Source organism: Lissotriton vulgaris, chromosome 6, assembly GCF_964263255.1.
Source record: "Lissotriton vulgaris chromosome 6, aLisVul1.2, whole genome shotgun sequence".
Taxonomy (NCBI): Eukaryota; Metazoa; Chordata; class Amphibia; order Caudata; family Salamandridae; genus Lissotriton; species Lissotriton vulgaris.
The window spans coordinates 127,069,822-127,085,777 of NC_141694.1; the positions used below are offsets into that span (position 1 = coordinate 127,069,822).

The 15,956-nt window shown below is 45.4% G+C and overlaps 1 protein-coding gene across 1 annotated transcript in view; it reads left to right on the plus strand.

Moving 5' to 3' along the window:
- Positions 1-15,956, plus strand: part of SPDYA (speedy/RINGO cell cycle regulator family member A) — a 476,376-nt gene that overhangs the window by 152,638 nt on the left and 307,782 nt on the right. The window contains exons 2-4 of the mRNA XM_086926142.1: positions 6,612-6,670; positions 11,471-11,527; positions 13,626-13,711. Of these exons, the coding sequence (XP_086782268.1) occupies positions 6,612-6,670; positions 11,471-11,527; positions 13,626-13,711 (202 nt within the window). The remainder of the gene's footprint in view (positions 1-6,611; positions 6,671-11,470; positions 11,528-13,625; positions 13,712-15,956) is intronic.

Sequence of the window (15,956 nt, forward strand, 5' to 3'; positions counted from 1 at the left end):
GTGAAGGAGGATGTTGTGGTCAACCGTGTTGAACGCGGCCGACAAATCCAGGAGTACGAGGGCCTGGGGGGTCCCTGTGTCAGCGTTCCTCCTCAGCGTGTCCAGGACAGCGAGGATGACAGCCTCAGTGGAATGGGCTGGCCTGAAGCCGGCCTGGTTAGGTTCCAGGTGGCAGGAGGTCTCGATGAAGTTGGAGAGACACCTGGTGATGTGGGCCTCCATTCGTTTGGAAAGGTAGGGCAAGAGCGATATGGGACGGAAGTTAGAGAGTTCCGCCGGGTCTGCACCAGGTTTATTCAGGAGAGGCACTAAAATGGCCTCCTTGAAGGTGCTGGGGACAGTGCCGGTGCTGAGAGAGCTATTCAGCAGAGGTAAAATGCAGTCGGGTAATTTGAGACAGACGTCCCGTAGGACCGAAGGAGGGCAGCAGTCATTCGGGGAGCCTGATTTTACCCGGGTCGCAAGTTCAGCTAGTGAGTTGGGGTTGAGGGTGGGGAAGTGGGTGAAGGACGATGAGTTGTTCGGAAGGGTGTCTAGGGGGGGAAATCTGAGGGAGGAGGGGGATGGAGTCCTTGATTTTATTGATTTTCTCGATAAAAAAAAGATTGAGAGCATCGCAGGTCTCTTGAGTGGGGGTCTGACCCGGGAGAGTTCTGTCGTCTGAGGTGAGTTCATTCATGATTTTGAAGACCTCCTTTGATTTATTGTCCGCGGACGAAATTCTGTTTGAGAAGTGTTCCGATTTGGCTAAGGAGATTGCGTTTTTATATTCTCTGCGAGCTGTAGTGTATTGTAATCTGTCTGGCTCGGAGTAATTGCGTCTCCACGTCCGTTCTAACTGGCGCACCTTCAGTTTGTGTTTCTTAAGGTCACCAGAGAACCATCTGTGGGAGTTGTGGTGTCTTGTGCGGCGGAACTTGGTCAGGGGGGCAAATTGGTCACTGGCCGATCTTAGCCAGGTGCCAATATCACTTTCCATCATGTCGATATTGCCAGGTGTGTTAATGGCTGGGCGGGTGTCGGCTAAGGTCGCAAGGAAGCCCTCGGAGTCGTGGGAGTTCCATTTGCATGAGAGGCCGCCAGCCTTCAGAGGGGCGGAGGTCCTACCAGTGACAATGAGGGTGGTGTCGACTAGATGGTGGTCTGACCAAACGCAGGGGGAGACAGATGGCTGGGAGAGTGCTAAATTATGGGTCCATATCTGGTTCAGTATGTGGCCCTTAATGTGGGTGGGCGAGGAAATTGGTTGGGTCAGATTATCTTTTTATACTCCTGCAAGTCACTTGGTACCCCAGGTTTTAGGGTTCATGAAGATGGTGGCACAAAAACAACATAAAGACGGCTCTAAGAGCTAGAGCTAACCTTTGCTAAGATAGCGCCCTGGGCGGACAGAAATTTGGCACCTGTGTTGATAGCACTGAACTAAATGAGGCATCAAAGGATCCCTTTTATGTCCACTGGTCATTACCTGGGTGAGCACTGACTGGCCCCTGAGCGCAAACATCCCCAGACTTCCCCCAGCCCACCTAAATCCCCAATAGCTTAGCTGCCTCACAGCAGATGGTGATTTTGTTGATTTGTGCCAGTAGGGGTCAAAGGGTGAAGGCAGGCAAATAAGGGGGATAAAAGGGTTTTAAAAACATTGCCTGCCATTGGATAATGAAGGACTAAAATCACCTGAAACTGGAAAGAGACAAGGACAAGGCTGGAGCTTGACGAGAAGGGTGCTGCTGTTGGCATAACCTTAATGCACAAGCTCTGAGCGCACCTCAGAAAATTGGCACCGTGGGCCCAGCTTGCCCATGCTAAATGCCGGCCCTGCTCAGAGTCCTGTTTTTCTCTGTGATTGTATTGTATTTTAATTGCATATATAGTGCTTACTACATCTGACGAGGTGATGAAGCACTTTTTCGGTGAGTAGCAAGCTACTTCAGAACCCATAAAGGATTATTGCTGAATTTAGGGCTCTGGGTTGGGAGTCGGGTCGTTTTTAGGTCTGGGCTAGCGTAGGCTGCGCACATGCGCAGTCTCGCTGGCGAGATTTAATGTCTCTGAGTAGCGAGGTTAAGCCCCGCCCCTCTTCTCCATTGGCTGGCCTTCTAAACAACGGCCAGCCATTGGAGAAGAGGTCCCAGTGACGACATTCTCTCGATCTAAGCCCCGTCCTTTTTCGGATTGGGGGGCGTGTTTATTAGTTTCTTTCTCCCCTCTTCTCTATTGGCTGGAATGTAAACAACAGTCAAAAACACGCCCGTTGTTTACATTCCAGCCAATGGAGAAGAGGGGAGAAAGAAAAACACGCCCCCCCAGTCTGAAAAGGACGGGGCTTAAAGACAAATGGCGAGCGCTTGTTTAATACATTTCTAAACTGGAATACCATTTCTCTGCACTTTTGAATCGTTCTCTTAACGTCACAAACCATGAGAACTCTCTCAAAGGCCTGCTTTCCCGACCGTAGGGTGGAGACACTTCTCCCGTGAAGCGAATGAAGTCATCACTCATCGAGCAGTGCCAAAGTTGGACATTGAAGGCCTGTTTCCCTTTGCTGCTTGCTCTCTTTCAGTGTCTTTGAGGCTGTTGCTCCCTAAGAAGATGGGAGGGCAGCGCACTGCGGTGTGAGGATTTTTCGCTCAAAGAGCTGCTGCCAATTAGCGAACTGTGTGCTTGAATAAAAGTTTGTGTTCACCGAGAGGGGCTCTCTCCGCATCTTGGCATTGTGGCACCGCACAAGAATGCGGCGCTTGTGTGGAAGCCCTGCTCCCATGCAGTAAATCCCTCCCACTGGAAGTGCCCTCAAAGGTGGCTGACGCAGCCCTGGCCCGGCCCCTCTTGGGGTGCTGCCGGCTAAATGAACCAGAAGATGCTTTACACAGGGCACAATGCACGATCCGCCTAAATGTCATGCCGAAGTTCAAATGTCAAAGCCCTCGCTGCTGCTTTCCCATTTCAAGTCTGGGGCATGTTTTTATAGCGCCAGTGGTAGGCGACCCCCCTTTCCGCCACACTGGATGTCTGCTGGCCTCTCTGTTGCCCTTTTATGACAGGGCTTTGCTTCTGCGTCGGCTTCAGCTTTGAACATTTTTATATATTTTGTGTTTATTTTTCAGCTTTCCCTTTAGATGGAAGAGGTAAGCACAGGCTTTTTAAGCCTGGGAACAGGCCTCCCATTTTCCAAGAGCCCACTCCCCACCCTCTCACCCTCCCACCCCATCACACCCCCACCTTCACACACCCTCACCCTCACACCCTCACCCTCACACCCACTCACCCTCACCCCCCACACACCCTCACCCTCACACCCCCTCACATTCACACCCTCACACCCCCTCACATTCACACCCTCACACCCCCTCACACTCACACACCCTCACCCTCACACACCCACTCACACCCACTCACCCTCACACCCCCTCACCCAAACTCACCCTCATACCCCCTCACACCCTCACACCCCCACACACCCCCACCCTCCCTCAACCTCTCACCCTCCCCCTCACACCCCCTCACCCTCACCCGCCACCCTCACACCCCCTCACCCTCACACCCCCTCACACTCACACCCTCACACCCCCTCACACTCACACCCTCACACCCTCTCACCCTCACACCCCCTCACCCTCAGGCTCACACACCCTCACCCTCACATCCCCTCACCCCTGGCGCTCTGTGTGTGTGGCGCTGTGTGTGTGTGTCGCTGTGTGTGTGTGTGGCGCTGTGGGTGTGTGTGTGTGGGGCTTTGTGTGTGTGGGGCTGTGTGTGTGTGGTGCTGTGTGTGTGTGTGGCACTGTGTGTGTGGCGCTCTGTCTGTGTGTGGCTCTGTGTGTCTGTGGCTCTGTGTATGTGTGTGTGTGTGTGTGTGTGACTCTGTGTGGCTCTGTGTGTGTGTGGCTCGGTCTGTGTGTGGCTCTGTCTGTGTGTGGTTCTGTCTGTGTGTGGCTCGGTCTGTGTGTGGCTCGGTCTGTGTGTGGCTCTGTGTGTGTGGCTCTGTGTGTGTGTGTGGCTCTGTGTGTGTGACTCTGTGTGTGTGGCTCTGTGTGGCTCTGCGTGTGTGTGAGGGTGCAAATGCAATAGGTCTTGCATTTGCGAGCGATTAACAATGCCATTTATTTATCTGTTTTAAAAACCAAAACATAAATAACGATTTTGTCATTTACAATGCCAATAGCTCTAACTTTTGCAAAGGCGAGACCGTTGCATTGTAAATGCTTGTTTTGTTTGGAATGAAATGAGCATTTTCATAAATTGTGCATTCATTTACATACAGCGGATGTTGGATGGTTTTCTGGAGTTCTGTACAGAAAGGGGACTTGAAATCAATCCCCAGAAAACCAAATTTATGATTCTTAACCCCATGCCCCTAAACCGCCTAAACCCCTGCTGGGTACAGTACGCTTGGAAAGGGTCCACACAATTGAGTATCTGGGGATAACCCTAAATGATAATTTAACGTGGTCTGCACATCAGTCAAAAGTAAACATCAAATTGGCACAGATGGCGGGTGGTATCATGAGAATAGCGAGCAAGTCATCATATCGCCCACTCACCCCTGTAATCCAAATTTATAAGGCCCAGGCGCGGGGGGAGCCACATACGGGGGAGAGTTGTGGGGCCACATTCCATCGCCAAAATTGCTGACCACAGAGAATAAATTTCTAAGGTAGCTCACAGCTCTTCCGTTGAGTACCCCACTCCTGCCCTTAAGGCTGGATATGGGCTTTAGGCCCATAACGGAGGAACTAGGGCTCAAACCTCTAACCTTCTGGCGCCGCCTCTGGAGCAGTCCGGACCTCTTAACCTACAGAGCTGAGTTGCAGGAATTCTTATCGTTGCCCAACCTCACTAAGACACCTTGGTTAAATTATATTAAGAGAACCTCCGAGATAATTGGTCTACCAGATTTATGGTCAGATCCGATAAATACAAGTAACAGGACGCCGAGAAAGGCGTTATCCAGAGCGTACTATGATAAAACGCTCCTCGGAGCTCTGGACAGCACTCGTGATGGATCCTTGACTCATCAATTCATAAAAACCAAAGACTCATACAAACTTGAAAGTGTCCTAGATGACATGACTCCGGTGCTAACTAGGAAATTATTCCTGCAATGGAGGTATGGGACCCTTCCCTTGGCATCTTTTACCGCAGCATGGTCTTGTCGGCCTTCTACAGAGATCTGCCATGCATGTGCCTATACAAAGGAGAATGATGTACATGTGGTTTTTTTCTGCCGAGCCTATCAGAAAAGCAGGAAATACTGGCTGGTCCCCCTGCTTAAAAATATGGGATTTAGAACATTTCTACCCGCATACAGAGTTTTAAAGACTGATCTATCCCCACCCATTGTATTTGTCCTATCAAAATTTTTAACTGCAATGTGGTATGCCCGAACCCGTTTGATTAAGAGAGCTGGGGACTCGACAGACCTGAATCCCTGATTTGCTGGTACCCATTCTGATCATTATATGTTTTAACTCTTAAATGCATTTTAAATTAATGATATAATTATATCTTCTGCATTTTTTAATCAATGTGACAATTTTGTACATCTTTTATGATCATGTGATCGAAATAAAGATTTTGAAGAAGAAGCATTTATTTAATGTAGACTTTTTCTATATTTTGTGTATTCTTTTGAGGTCCAAACCACAGCCACTACTTAAGGCGAGAGGCACTAACTTCCAGTAAAGATTCAGTGTGGGTCCACAAAAGTAAAAAGGTTAAGAACCACTGGATTAAAGCATATTTGGGAAATTCCAATTCAAGGTGATGCAAAAGCACTTCCGGGTCAACCTGGGACGTGATCTCTAGTAAGACTATAATTTAAGGCAAATGCTCTGTATCTCCCTTGCACTGCATTGCTTGGAAATACTTTGAATTTGCTGTGATTCAACAACCTTTTCTATTACATTCCTTTATTTCTTATTGTATCTATCATTTTCTTTTTGTTTATATTTGTGCCTATGTTTGATTGTGCTTTTCTCTGAGAGTTTTTTGTGCCTAGTGCTTTTTTGTCTCCCAGTTGCCCTACAGCCTTTTTTCCTGCTGTCTGTTTGTATTCCTCGACATTTTTTAGCACCTTACCTTGTACATTCGTGTGACTTCCTAGTGCTAGCTTATAAAGCACAAGGGAAAGATTGGGAAAGACTGCCTCAATCATTCTTCCCTCAAGAAAGAGCCTAAGGAAAGAAAGGACTGACACCTATTGACAGTTTTAAACACATTTGTATTGTTCTTTATATTTTGAAATAACTTAGTTTAAAAGGGTAAAATGAGATATAGTTCTGCCTGTTGAAGAAGTTATCCAGAATCCTGCATGTGTATTATTCTTACGCTGTATTAACTGACAAATCATGGACAGTGCTTGGAGATGTACGTGTCTTTTCACAAACATACGCATGTGCATCATCTCATATCTCTGTAATTTTGGAAAAATGTATATTATTTGCTCTCATTTGCTTTATTTCACCATGCTCTGAAATGTTCCTTTATGTCAGCGATTCACAATGTTGTCATAGTATCTTAACTGCTGCTTAGCTGACCAACTTATCATTTCTAAAACTCATATGCATAATTATTTTCTGGCTTTTCTTGTTTTATTTTACTTTGTTCAGATGATGATTTAATTCAAGACTTTTTGTGGATGGACTGCTGCTGTAAAGTTGGCGATAAGGTAATACTTAAACTCATCCAATTTGATTCCCAGATTTAGATTATTTTATAGCCTTTTCCTCTGACTTCCTTCGTCTCCAATTTAGAACAAAATAAGAATCCATGTATAGGCTTACTGCAAAGACAAAGTATAATTTTTTCAGATTTTTTTATTTTTAACCTGATATTTGTGAAAATATATCTTTTACTGTAAATACTCTATTGAGACCTGCCTAGAAAAATTACCATATTGTTATGTTATGTTATGTTACTAGGAATTTATAGAACGCATGGCTACTCGATTGAGTGTCCCGGCGCTAAGCATCCTGGTCGTGGCTGACTAAAGGCACTACTAAGATGAATGCTATTGCTGGAATAGCCAGGTTTTCAGTGACTTCCTAAAAGTGAGAAGGTCCCGAGTCAGTCTAAGTGCCAGAAGGAGACTGTTCCAAAGTTGGGCTGCTTGCACATGAAAGGAGCAACTACCAATCTGTGCACGTTGGAATTTGGGGATACGCGCAAACTGAAGCGCCGAGGATCTCAGAGCACGATGCGGGTGGTAGAATTGGACTCTTTTCTAGAGATATGGAGCCCCCGTGCCATGGAGTGCTTTAAAGGCCAAAAACATAGCTTTAAAAGTTATCCTCTTGCGGATCGGGAGCCAGTGCATAGCTTTCAGGTGGGGGGACATCCATTGTCTACATATAACAGAATTTTCATAGCACCTGGTAAGTTGGGACTCAGTTTTATCAACTCAACTGCAGTTCAGTAAAAAACATAAATAATAGAGGGAAGAGTCCTTCAACTCCTACAAATCCACCCCACCTGTTTACCTTTCAAACTAGTTCTACTTGAAAAACCTGATAAAGAGTTGACATTGACCTAATTGGTTGCAAATGTCACAGTCTTCAGAATCTTCCACAGATAAATAAAGTCCAATTTACCAAGTGTAAGGCTTGCTCTGCATCTTAGTTAATGGTTCATTCTCATTTCTGCGTAATTTTTCAGTTCCCATAAATAAAGAGTGTTAGCTGCTAACATTCTTCCTATATTAATTAATGTGTGTGATTAGATTTCATTAACGTGGTCACCTCGCTGTCCAACCTGTTCATATAAATTTGCATCATAATTTTCTAGTCAGTTGTAAAATAAGTGATTGTAGAGGCTGAGCTTCAGATACGGAACGCTATGCCACCCTCCCATAGCCCCGCGTCCAGTCCCCGCTGGCACCACCCACCTTATCTGTCGGGAGAAGGCCGGATGGCAAAAGCGCAGTCTGTCAAAGCTGTCTGTACAGTGTGGCATTGCGGACCATCAAGCATCAGTAACAAGGATCCAGGGGTTCAGAGGGGAGGACTCGGCCTCGCAGCAAAGGCACCAGCTTTCCCCCTGCGGAAAAAAAGGATTAAATGCTGTAACGTGATTCAGCTGGTGAGTCCATACTGGCGAGACTGACCTGGGCATTTAAGCTGCTGTTGCACGTAGGCTGCGACTTGGAGGAAGGGAGGGTAGACTGGCGATGGCTTTGTGCTCTTCACAAGTGAGACACTTTTTTTTGGCCCACCAGAACAATTCAATGAGGTCTAGACATTAATTTACTAATTGCGGATGCTAAGTGAGCGTGAAGCCAAGTCAGCAAGATTTAACCAAAGCCCCCGGGGGAGAGGAAGAATTTATGAGGACCTCATTTACCTCAACATCGTTTCTGAGAGGCTCCAGTTCGCTTATGCCACAAAAGTGTCTGAAAAGAAGAGCAAGGAGCATGAGGAGTGGGAAATAGCAGCAGGCAGCCACCTCCAAGTCCGCCTCAAGCTTCTTTTCATCACAGCGATTTCTGCGGGGGAGCTTGAAGACAGTTGCTCCCCCGTTAAACATGTCTGCTATTGGACCAAATACGGACTTGGTCTAACGGCCGTCGCTGAACATTGAGAAAGATGGGCTCCGTGTTAATAACAATAGGGAAGGTGGAAGTGCAGGTACTTTCCCTCTCAAAATAAAGAATTGCCTGTAATGAATACCGGCCATTTATAGCACTGGTGGTGAGGATGCCCCAGAGCAGAAGTTGGTGGTGAAGATACTGAAGAGGCATGTGTTAACTTGCCTGCTCAGATGGTTAGCAGGACCCTGTAGAGGAGGTGTATAGGTTTTTCCTGGCCTGACCAAGGTAGTCAGGCTTCCAACAACGCATATAACAGCAGTAAAAAATACAGGGATCTATGCCCAAATGGCGGGGGCTCAATGATTCAGGTGTTAATAGTAAAATACGCAGTCTCAAAAATAGTTGCGGTCTAGGCAGATGCTACCCTGGGCCAGGCTGGGACCCCAGAGATGGGGACTTTGCCTGCCAAAATTATTTCAGAAGATAAGATTGGCACTGACGCTCAGGCACATGCTGTACAGAGATTGAGAGCAAATCGTACTCCAGAGGAAGGTTTATAGTCAGGCCATATGACTTCGACCTCGGGGACATCTAGCTCAGTTAATAGACAAGCACTGAAGTTCGCTCTACAAACCATGGTTGATCTGGATATTGGGGTAGATGCATTGAGGTCTGCGATAGTTTCTGAAAAGTTCTGGGAGAAGTTAAAGGTTAACAGTCTCAGCACGTTGAACTTGAAAATAAAATGAAGCAGTTTGAGGTGCAATAGACTCAGTTCGCAGATCGCCGCGTGGAAGTTTAGCAATGGGTATCAAACTGTGAGGATAAACTAGACATTGAGCGCAAGATTGGATCAAGAGATTAGGTCCTTGCGCGAAAAGCAGGAATACTTTGAAAATCATTCAAGGCAATCCAATTTGAGACTTGTTCAGGTGCTCAAAGGGAAAGAGAACTGGTGGCATGGTGGCTTTGCTAGGCTCATTAATTCAATCTCATATCCTATCTGAGGCCCGCAGGATCTAACCATTATGCAGGCCCATCATGGCGACCTTTCCAGAACCCACAGAATGCTAATCCTTCCCCACCCCATTCTGATCAATTTTGCAGACTACAGGCTGAAAGAGAGAGTTCTAGACAAAGCTATAAGGGGAAGAACCTTTATTTGGTGCAAAGCCAATTCCCTTTTAGGATTATTTCCGTTATGACATTCAACACTGTTTGAAGACACAGAGAGTTTAAGAATATGATTGTATCCTTTCAATCTGTGGGCGCCCAAGCATTTTTGATGCAAATGGTCACACTTAAAGTGTTGTTTAATGGGTCGTTTTCATGTCTTTGCCCAGATAAGTGAGGCCCAGTCATTTCTTGCAGAATTTAAATGGGGGGCTGCAGATTGATGTGGCGGATGTAAGGGAATTGCTTTGTTTACAACAGTTGTTGGGTCCTGTCCATATAAGCCATTGAGATTTGATTGATGGTCGAGTGAAAGAGAGAGGAGAGGGGTTGTGGGTTTGGGCCAGAAGAAGCAACAGTGCGTTGTGGTGTTGGTCGCCCCTTAAAACATGTCTTAGGCCTGCCATGCCAGGCAGTGTGCTGTTTTAAACTGCCAATTCAATCTGGCAAAACAAGCCCCTTGCTAGGCCTACAGCCTTCTTTTTAATATGTGTAATCACCCCTAAGGTAGGCTCAACAGCCCATAAGGCAGGGTGCTGTGTATTTACAAAGATGTACGTGTACTTTTAAATTTAACATGTCCTGGTGTCAGCAGCGGTTTCTGCTCGTGGGCGTTGGGGCTCCGCCCCCTTCACTTTTACCCCTAGACAGAATATAATTAATGTAATTTGTTCACGCTAAATCTGTTCTAGTTTTTCTTTAAAAAAAAACACTTACACACAATTCATGCTAGCTGAGGGGTCGCTGCACACTGCCAGTCACATGCTTCTTGATTTGTTGACTTAACAAAACATGCTACCCCTGGGCGGACCAAGCCTCTTATGTACTTGCCGGGCTCAGGCTCTCACAGCCCTGGGGCCTGTGAGGTGATCAGCTCTGCAAATACAGAGGCTTGAGAACCAGTCTTCACCCCCTGATGACGTGAGGGGTAACATTAGCCCCGGGTGGCTTAGACAGAAGCCCTATAATGCAGGGCTTCATGTCAATCAGGGAGTGGAGAGCATGGTCACCCAACCCTTTCGGGTGGGTGGGTCCCTCCCTCTGATGAGTTGGAAAAGGGTGGGATAGAGGCTGCAGGCAGGCGGGAAGCAGAAAAATTGGGTCTACGGAGTCTATCAACACTTTTGAAGACACTGCGCAGACTCGAGGTGTCTGATTCCCACGTTGCAGGTATGCAGGACCCCATTTCGTGCTCCAGTCAGATTCGCGGCTTGGGGAGAATCGGCGCACGCAGATGGTTTGTGCAGTCCAAAGGTTAAATGAAGGACTCACCTAGCTTAAAGCTTTTCCCCAGTCCGGACAATGCCCCCCATCCACAGCGAGCAGGTATGAAAAATGTAGCAGCTGGAGAACACGCTCGGGCCCGGCCTGTTTGGAGTAGAGACCTTTTTGCCTGAATTTATTTACTGTCCTCTAACTCCACAAGAGGCACTTTAAAATTAATGACACTAGTTCTATCTTCCACTGAAGACAGCAACTAATACCTTAATTCTTTATGTTTTTACATAACTCCCTCCCAAATGCATATTTTCGTGCAGCTCCCGTAACGCCTCGTTTTTCTTGTGTCAAGTGAAAAGTGTGGTGTCATGTGCATGCGGAGTGCTCTGCAGTGCTCTTTCATTGCAGAGATGGAGGCCTCTGCAATGCTCTTGCAGACGGACGCCTCTGTAGTGCTCTTGCAGATGGAGACCTCTGATTTCTTCTGGCCTTCTATTTAAAAACTCAAGTGGATTGGAGCTTCAATAATATGTCAATTCTGACCTCCTACAGATAAACTGCAGCCTTCCACCCTTTTACAGCGCCACTCTTTCCCTGTGGAATCAGAAGGTGGGGATTCGGATAAGTGCTTTGTTTACTTTACAGAGCTCGTGGTTGCATTTTCCTGAGGCATGCCATGTGCCCTGAGAGGACTGTCCTGGTGTTTGAGACCTGCTTCACTGCTTCCACCAAGGATTTCCAGAGTGACTCCAAGGGCTAGTTTGCTAGCTCCCTGATCACAGCTTCAGGGAAAGAAAAGGAAAGAAAAGGCTCCAACCATCTTGGTTGTGCAACTGGACCCTGCTCGACCCTTCAAGTGGTGCCACTTCAGTCCTGAACCCTTAAAGGGGGTGCTAAAGTTGTACCAATAGTTCAAATCCAAAACTTGGAACTTCGAAAATTTTCAGCCATAAAGTGCCATGAGAACAGAGTGGAGACTGGGACCTACCTGCTCACCGATCTGCCTAAGGTGCATTGCCGCTTGGTCTGACTTTGCAGCAACATTCTTTTCCACAGGAGCAAATCCTGTTCAGCTGCTCATCGAAGAAAGGGTATCCGTTCTTGTAGAGCCCTCAATGACTACAGCCTGCCGCTTCGTCCCGCTGGAGATTTTCGACTTCCCATAAATGAAACTAAGTCTGAACGTAAAAATCTTCACTGCGTCGTCATCCAGCGGCTCCCTGACAACAATGCCTCCTCCTCGGACACCGCAAGCTGCCTTGCCCCCTGAAATTTACCTTCTCAGATATTTTTTTTTAATTATTCTAATTCCAAAGGTGAGCAGAGACCTTGTCCAGTCCACTTTGTGTATCTGAAACGCGCTTTAACACAGTTGGCAATAACCTTCGACTTTGCCTTGGTCTTTCGCGACTAGATGTTCACGGTTGGCACTTTGACTATTTTTTACTTTAAACTTTCAAAATATGTAACTCTACGTCTACTGATTGGATTTTTGTCATTTGGTGTCAAATAATTTATTAAAGTTTACTCTATTTTTGTGGGATTTTTTTTTCTGTTGTGTTTTTGCCTTATTACTGTTCAAGTGCAGCACAAATACCTTACACATTGCCTCTAAGTTAATCTTAACGGCTTCTGTGCCAAGGTACCCTAGGGTTAAACACAGGTTAATTTAGTGACTTTTTGTGGTGTCCCTGACAAAGAGTGTGGCTGTTGCTAGAGTACGGTTTCACCCACTCAACCAATAACCCATCTTCTAACAACAGGCCATACCATACAATTACAGGCCATACCATACCACACTATACAAAGGCAGGCCATGTCAACCATTTCATACCATACTATACTACTATACAATACACAGCAGTGGTGGTACAAACAAAATGGCTAAAAAAACATTGACAAAGCCAAATAAATTTTGCATAGGTAAGACCTATTGCGTTGTCAATGCTTTTTGATCAAAGAGCAATTGTGTTCTTCTTTCTCATTGTACTTGAGCCCAATGCAATGACTCCTTATTGTTTACCTTTCAGTGTCCCTGGGGCTTATCTTCAGATGTGATTAGCTCCAAGTTTTATTGATGAAGTTGTAAAGCAGCAGAGGCAGTGCTGCATCACTTCTGCCATCGAGCCCTCCACTAACAGCAGCTTAACGTTTTCTACTTAAATAGCTTGAACAATGCAACCCAAAAAAGTGCCTTTGCACCGCATTAGATGCTTGGTAAAGATAAAAGAATATAACATAACGGAAGTATTAAACAATGCTAGATTGAAGTTACCACAGTAGGTATTTTAAGTTTGTTGACTCTCCAAAGAATGTGAATCAAACTCTGAAACGTCCCGTGTACCTTAAAAATGCACTTAACAGCAAATGAAGCAACTTGTTTTGATCACAAACTGTAGAAAAACTGTAAATGTAAACATGTATTGTAAATAAAAATGCAATTTTACTCATTTAGAGTTTGTGCAGTATCTATAAACTAGGAAAATATGCAAATACATGCTATGTTAACTTGTGCAGATTTTGCCGTGAGACCTATTAATGTAGGTATAGCTATGAGGCATTTTATTGTAGAATTGATTACAGCCTTTTCAGTGACAGTTACCATCCTACCTTTGGTAAAATGAACATTGTCATTTTATTTAGTTGTGTGTATAACATGGTGGTGTTCAATGAGAGTAACGTCTGAAATTGTCCCCTCTTTTGACAGTATCTATTGGCGATGACGTTTGTCTATTTCAAAAGAGCTGGATTTAGCATAAGTGAGCACAGCAGAATGAATTTCTTTGTTGCTTTGTAAGTACGTGCTATATTTTCAATTGCTGCTTAGTCATATTGTTCAACATTGACAAAATCGAGGAAAGCAGTCTGTAGTGAGAGGCTAACATTGAGAACAATCGAACACATTTATTTCAGCTTATGTTACATATTACTCTTCAAACTGTTCTTATCCCAAAGGCAAGAATCACGTCTGTGGTATAACCTGTCAGTTACTGTACATGGCACCGTAGTAGTTTTGTTCATAATCATGACTTTTGGGAGAAAATTTGGTGACTGCACAGACAATTGGAATGTAGTACAATCCTCCACCTGCTGCTTATTGTAAAGGTGACCAGGCTCCCGTGAGGAGGCCTTCGCTTATGACGGAGCATAGCCATCAACAGTGCTGCAGATGCAGTGGTACCGGGTCTGGGCTAGGAGTGACTCACTACACAGCTAACCAGGGAGTGGAGGCCTATTTCTTAATTCATAATAGGGCTGACTGGCTAATGAATATAAAGAAAAGGCTTATCAGGTTCCTTGAAGAAGAAGGGTTGATTCTTTAGAGTAGGGTTCTCCAATCTTCAGGGGCGGATTCTCCATTAGAGCTCTGGGGCTATGCCGCCCTGAAATTATTCCCTTCACATTCCTGTGCAGCTATTAAACAGACCAATTTATCTAGAGATACGATTGTATGTCTGAACAAATCAATGTATTTAAGTCTGGGCTATGTGTCAGAGGCTGCCTGCTGCCCTGCCTCGGTCTGAATCAGGAGACGGAAGCCAGGCAGTAAATCAACTTTCTGAACTGGGACGCACGACGCAGGGCTTGCTGTTCGAAAGCCCTCCATAATGAATCATTGCCATGGCACTATTTTCTGTAGGCAAGTGATGCTGTCAGCCTCATGGTTTGGGGCGTTGGAGTCTCCCTCCTTGCGTGAGAGTAGCGTTTGTCATTCACAGGCATAGATCCCACCCAATCTTCTAATATGTATGTTGTTTTGAGACCCCCACTGTGACACCCCAGGCCCTGGCTGCAGGTCACCATGAAGTGGATGCAAAAGACGAGCAGGCCACTTGTTCCCTTGTGAAGTTGATCCAAATACCCAAGTCAAGGGCAAAGCAGAGATATGTGCATATAACAGACAGTTATCCAGTATTAGGGTATCTTTCATAGATTCACATGCCTGAATCATTCCCCGGCTTCGGGATGGGAGTCCCCGGTACATACATAAAGTAATGTCTCATTAGACATATAGAGTAATAGGCCAAGGGCCTCACATTAGTAACAGTTCAGTTCAGGAAAACTTTATTTCGGCCAACATGACCTAAAAAGTACAGAGTTTATAGCATTCTTATATAAAGTACATCAGAAGAGTTTTCAATAAAACCATGTGACGTTTTAAAAATTATTATTTTTTTCTTATGTCTAAAAGGTTAAAAGAAAGTATTAAGATTTTGCATAGAGGTGGCTACTGTTCATTAAGGGCACGTCAAAAGACCACATTAAAACATTTGTATATAAATTGCATAGTACATTTTAAGACTGATTGATCTGTAGTTACTTGGTAATAAGGGGGAACCCTTTTTAAAAAGTGGGATAATCTCAGCACCTGCCCAGCTTGCTGGGATCTTCATCCCCATCATAATGGCATTGAAAAGAACCACAAAGTAGGGAGCCCAGATTGATGGCTCGCTCCTGAAAAGATCCCCAGGGATCTTATCGAGACCTGGGGCTTTACCTTGAGCAATTCTAACTATTGCAGCTTTTACTTCCAGAAGGGATATACTCGATCCTGAGGTACCAACCGGGCAATGGTCAATTGGGAGTACCTCTAAGTGCTCCCTTTCCTTGTACAGGGCTTCAAAGTGATCCTGCTAGACCTCTTCTCCCAGATTAGGTTCTAGAGCTTTTTTGGGAACTGTAGAGCCTGTATTAACAATCCAACAAAAAGATCTCATGTCTCTTTCCCCAAGAGCTGTTTTTAGTAGGTCCCAATTTTCCCTTTCCTACCTCTGTTTGGCTCCCTGTTCAACTGTTTTATATGCCCTTCTCAAAGTTTTAATTTGGGGGCGATCCTTTATTTTAATTGAAGCCACCAATGCGCTTTTTGCTTTACGACAGGTGGTGTTCTACCAAGGGTGGGGCTCAGGCCTACTAGACTTCTTTTTCTTGTTTGGGAAAAATAAATCTTTTAGGATGTCTTTCAGTTTTTCAAGGTTCAGACCGATTGCTTCTAAGTCCATGGAGTTCCTATTGATGTCATATAGGGTAGAAGCTT